This window comes from Epinephelus moara, chromosome 6 (genome assembly GCF_006386435.1).
Source record: "Epinephelus moara isolate mb chromosome 6, YSFRI_EMoa_1.0, whole genome shotgun sequence".
Lineage (NCBI taxonomy): Eukaryota > Metazoa > Chordata > Actinopteri > Perciformes > Serranidae > Epinephelus > Epinephelus moara.
Genome location: NC_065511.1, coordinates 41,503,207 through 41,508,350, shown reverse-complemented (window position 1 = coordinate 41,508,350; position 5,144 = coordinate 41,503,207). Strand labels below are relative to the sequence as shown.

The window sequence follows — 5,144 nt, the reverse complement described above, 5'->3', positions numbered from 1 at the left end:
TGGCTACTTCCAGCAGGATAACGCACCATGTCACAAAGCTCACATCATCTCAAACATGATAATGAGTTCACTGTACTCCAATGGCCTCCACAGTCACCAGATCTCAGTCCAATAGAGCAAGAATTAAAAAGGGGGTCCAACCGGGAACTAGCAAGGTGTACCTAATAAAGTGGCTATTGAGTATATAAAAGCAAAGTTAAGAAATCCCACTAAATTGTTAGGGGAAGTAATTTCATCCTTTGGTTTTGCCCAACACACTGTGGAAAATGTCGTCTCCCTGCCCATTAACCTCATGTCTGGCCTGGACCCAAGAGTGAATGCCAACTGTAACCTTTCCCATGAAGCACAAAAGCTGTTGTGATGTTAGTGGGTGTTTTTTGTGTGCTGTTACTTCCATAGAACTTCAAAAAGCAGGAGTTTTACGAGTATTTTCACACTTTTACTTACATAAAGGATCTGAGTACTTCCTCCACCACTGGTTCAGACTGAAGTGATTCCTCCCTTGTTCTTTTGTGGACAGTGATTACCCACCTGCATCAGGAGCGCCTGTTTTGTGTCACATCGCTGTCAGATTCCATCTTTCTTTGTCCTGTCTCAGCACACAGTGATGCCTGTGTGCTCATACTGTTGTTGGGTCACCGCTGCTTGTTAAAACCACTTCCTGTCAGACAGGGAGCATGTTATAAGTGATGAGTTTCACACCGTATTTATGTTTTCACACATCAGAATCAAACTCAGGAGCGCAGCTGCTGCATATTTCATGATCTGGATAAACAGATTCAAATAAACAGCAGGCTCCCACACATCCTGGGCCCCTGACAGCAGCTCACTCGGGGCCCTGAGAGAATGAATGTCTACAATTACTGCATGTTTAATTCGGTCCCATCTCGTCACTGCAGAGGGACAAAACTGTGGAGTTTCTCTGTTTCCCTTCGCTGACCCAAAACTTGGAATGTGTGCATGTGCGGCCGTCAGTCTGTCATCCCACCTCAGCTTCTGCTCAAATGGCCTTATGGAATATTCAGTGTAAGAATTAGTGAGATGACAGCGTTAGACAGAGGCACCTAGCAAAAGGGAATGAATGATCACAGGAATAGTAGCATTAGATCTATTAATTAGGTAAGCCAGCTAAAATATTTAAAAACTGCAGCAGCCAGAGATCTGCGAGAAGTAGGACACTACCAGAGGCTTCGTCTCTCTGCGTTTCTCATTTCATGGATTTGTCTTTGAGCTTTCTCCTCTCTTTGTGTCCGTCTGTCCTCCCTCTTTTTGTCTTTAATTGATTCATTCTTGCTGAGCTGTTTTAACTGAGGTTAAGTGAGGATTTTCTGAAAAGAGCTTCTTTAAAACATCACTGGATCTCTAACTGCAGCAACGGCAGCACTATAATACTACTGCTACGACTAGTTTACTATGATGTATTATAGACAAAACACTCATCTTATAATTTACACATTATTTACAAGAAAACATATTAACGAATACAAATGGAGAAACATTAGGGAACAAAGTACTTCCGCTGGGAAATCATTAGGGCTAGCCTGTGGAATAACCGCAGGTACCAGCCCTGGAAATTAACCTGACTCCTGTCTGACTGCTGAGCGTGGAAACTTCCTGTGTCTCTCCTTTCAAATTAAAGTCACACATGGTCCAGTCATATAGGTTTGGATTTATTTTGACAAGGTGCAGCTCCTAATAGAGTTTCACTTTTGTTTGTTTTTTCTGCGACTAAGTGACCACTGAAATCTTGCCAACTAATGACCTTTCTGGTCGACTACCATTTGGTCGACTTTTAGGGGGCAGCCCTAGAAATCAAAAGATAAAATGTGCATAGACCAGTTTTGAGTGGACATTGTGTCACAGCGTGCAGATACCTGGAATAAAAATGTCTGCTTGTGCCACTGGATGTCAGACCAGGAATACAAAAAAGATAATTTTTACCGAGGACGCTGTCTGAAGCTAAACGAAGACCCTGATGTTTGCTAGAATTTAATGTAAACAAAAAATCTACATAATTTTCACATATGCAATTCATAAAGCCCTACAGATACAGCATGAAATAATATTTAGGCCTATATTTACATCCACCTTTTGGCAGTAGTAATTACATCGTTCTAAAATGCATCAAACAATAAAACAAAGTTAATATCAACCGAGCCCTGAAGTGCAGTTAGCCGTCAACTTTTGTTTTATGTCCTTTCTCGAAATCGCTGTTTACAAACACAAAAACCCTCTGTGAAATGTGTTTTTAGGGAGAGATGTAATGTTGATGATGTGTTCAGACTTTGTGTCTCAAGGCTCTTCTGCCCCCTGGTGGTCAAACAATCATTTAATAAAGCTTTAAGGGGGCGATCACACAGAAATGAGACGCTAGAGACGCGGACGCTTCAAAGATGCTTGAAACACTGGAAGTGCTTATTCACTGCGCGCTAGCTACTGGCGTCTGACGCTCAAAAAAGTTGAAAATTTTTTACTTTTTACATAATGCACGTCTAAATAGACGCCGGAAAAACACCCGTTTGAAAAGACGCTTGAACGCCGGTCAGACGCGCCGTATTATAGGAAAACAATTGTTTTACTGGCGTCGCGCTTCTAGCGTGTGATCGCCCCCTAAGGTTTCTTGGTCTTCTGCGTTTCCTCTAAATATTCTGGTTTCAAGTAAACTCTTGTTTTTGTTTCGACTCCTCTCACTCTTGACCTCTTCACCAGCTCCGCCCTCCTCCACCATGAGCCTCACCTCCAGCTCGGTGGCGGCGGCGGAGCTTTACAGCAACAGCCCATCCCCGATGTCTCTGAATTCCAGTGTTTTCTTCAGCGAGGTCAGAGACACGCTCGACTTTTTCATCATCAACGTTGGGGGAAGTCGCTACGTGCTATCACATGAGCTGCTGGCATCCTACCCAGAGACCCGGCTGGGGAAGCTGGCCTGCTGCAGCCGAGACTCAGCGCTGGAGCTCTGTGACGACGCCAACTTCCTGGAGAATGAGTTCTTCTTTGACCGGAACTCACAGACCTTCCAGTAGGTGGCGCCTTGTTCTCTTACCTGAGACACGCATGATGACCTGTTGTGATGATAACAATGTCAAAATATCCAAAACACATGCGAACACTATCCGGGCTGGAGGTCTTGAACAGTGGTCAGCAGCTTGGCAGGCAGCTCGCCAACATTTGCTGGCAACTTCTCTAATGTTTTGAAAAACTTGAAAGTGCACAGATAGTAAGCTGATTTATGTACTCAAATTAATAAGATAATTTCAAAGAGTGCAGTGGCAGATTGATAACTATGTTTTCAAAGTAAATATTATAAATAAATGTGCAAGAACTACGTAAAGAAATAAACATCTACACTAGCTGTGTCTCAATTCACAGGCTGCAGCCTTCGAGGGCTGCATTTGAAGACCGATTGCGTCACATCGGCGCAACCAAGGCCGTCCCATTTCGAAGGCTCCTTTAAATGCGGCCGAGAATTGCAGTCTTGTTTCCCAGAATTTGGAGGATACAACAGGTCAGGGGAGAACAGGGCCAGACTGTTTGGTTTGGCTGATGTGGTTTTCAAAGGACATGGTATAAGCAGCTTATACACTGAAATCTGTCATGTTGAGCAGCATGTTTTTAGTAAATGAACTTCATCCTCCATATAAAACACAGTTTAATTACATGTCTAACGGAGCCTCTGAAAACAACAGGTCACACCTGAACTGTGATCACCTGATGCTTCTGCTGTTTTCTGCCTCAAGTCAAACATCAGTCTGAGTCACAGCAGCGCCTGATGTTCAAACTAGGGGATGTTCCCACAGGTGTGCTGTCAGCTCTCATTAACTCATGATGTCCTGACGGCCTTTAAACTGTGAGGACTGTTCTTCCATATGGCTCACAAGCCAAAATAAACTCTAGGCTCTGAGCTCAGCACAGACATGAGACATTATTTCTTTCTTTCTGTTATTTCAGATGACAAATACCTGCATTGTCTTTCATGTAAAAGTGTTACAGTAGAGCTTTGAAGATTATTTTTGGGGCTTTTTTGATAGGACAGTGTTAGTGTGAAAGGGGGATGACATGCAGCAAAGGGCTGGAGGTTGACATCGAAGCTAAGGCTGCTGCAGCAAAGACGCAGCTATACGTTGGGCGCCTGCTCTAGCAGGTGAGGCCCTTGGCCCCCCACAGCAGAGCTTCTTGTTTCAGACTGAGATGAACTGCCACGTGCTGTACACTTACTAAAAAAAGACAACCCCACGAGATAACCCTCTGTGCGCCCAGTGTTGGGGAGTCCTCCTTTGCCTCCATTTTGTGGGTTATTTTCTCAGTAACTGTTTCCTCCTGAGACACAAACTTTTGTTTGGTGTGCATTTTAATTATTTATTTTGTTTTTGGATCAGTAGGATCTGATGATTAAAAAAAACTTGTTGTCGATTATAATTATGTCCCAGTGTCCTCAAACGAGACGATAAAGTCCCAGTGTCCTCAAATGAGACGATTCTTCCGTCCCGCCGTCCTCAAACGAGACGTTTCCTCAGCACCAGTGTCCTTAAATGAGACAATAATAAAGTCCCAATGTCCTCAAACAAGACGATTCTTAAGACCCAGTGTCCTTAAATGAGACGATTCTAAAGTCCCAATGTCCTCAAACAAGACGATTCTTAAATCCCAGTGTCCTTAAACGAGACGATAAAGTCTCAATGTCCTCAAACGAGACAATTCTTAAGACCCAGTGTCCTTAAATGAGACAATTATAAAGTCCCAGTGTCCTCAAACAAGACGATTCTTAAATCCCAGTGTCCTCAAACGAGACAATAAAGTCTCAATGTCCTCAAACGAGATGATTTTTAAGACCCAGTGTCCTTAAATGAGACGATTCTTAAGTCTCAATGTCCTCAAACAAGACGATAAAGTCCCAATGTCCTCAAACAAGACAGTAAAGTCTCAATGTCCTCAAACGAGACGATAAAGTCTCAATGTCCTCAAACGAGACGATTCTTAAGACCCAGTGTCCTTAAATGAGACGATTCTTAAGTCCCAATGTCCTCAAACAAGACAATAAGAGCTCAATGTCCTCAAACAAGACGATAAAGTCTCAATGTCCTCAAACGAGACAATAAAGTCTCAATGTCCTCAAACAAGACAATAAAGTCTCAATGTCCTCAAAC

The 5,144-nt window shown here is 43.1% G+C and overlaps 3 protein-coding genes across 3 annotated transcripts in view; 2 read left to right on the top strand and 1 right to left on the bottom strand.

Annotated features, from left to right (window-relative positions):
• Positions 1–5,144, bottom strand: part of nagpa (N-acetylglucosamine-1-phosphodiester alpha-N-acetylglucosaminidase) — a 402,702-nt gene that overhangs the window by 12,767 nt on the left and 384,791 nt on the right. The gene's annotated exons all lie outside the window — the stretch shown is intronic.
• The window catches only part of LOC126392472 (collagen alpha-6(VI) chain-like), a 310,923-nt gene that overhangs the window by 207,267 nt on the left and 98,512 nt on the right, over positions 1–5,144 (top strand). The window lies entirely within an intron of this gene.
• The window catches only part of kcnv1 (potassium voltage-gated channel modifier subfamily V member 1), a 9,852-nt gene continuing 7,434 nt past the window's right edge, over positions 2,727–5,144 (top strand). Inside the window, exon 1 of the mRNA XM_050046346.1 lies at positions 2,727–3,019. Within this exon, the coding sequence (XP_049902303.1) occupies positions 2,727–3,019 (293 nt within the window). The remainder of the gene's footprint in view (positions 3,020–5,144) is intronic.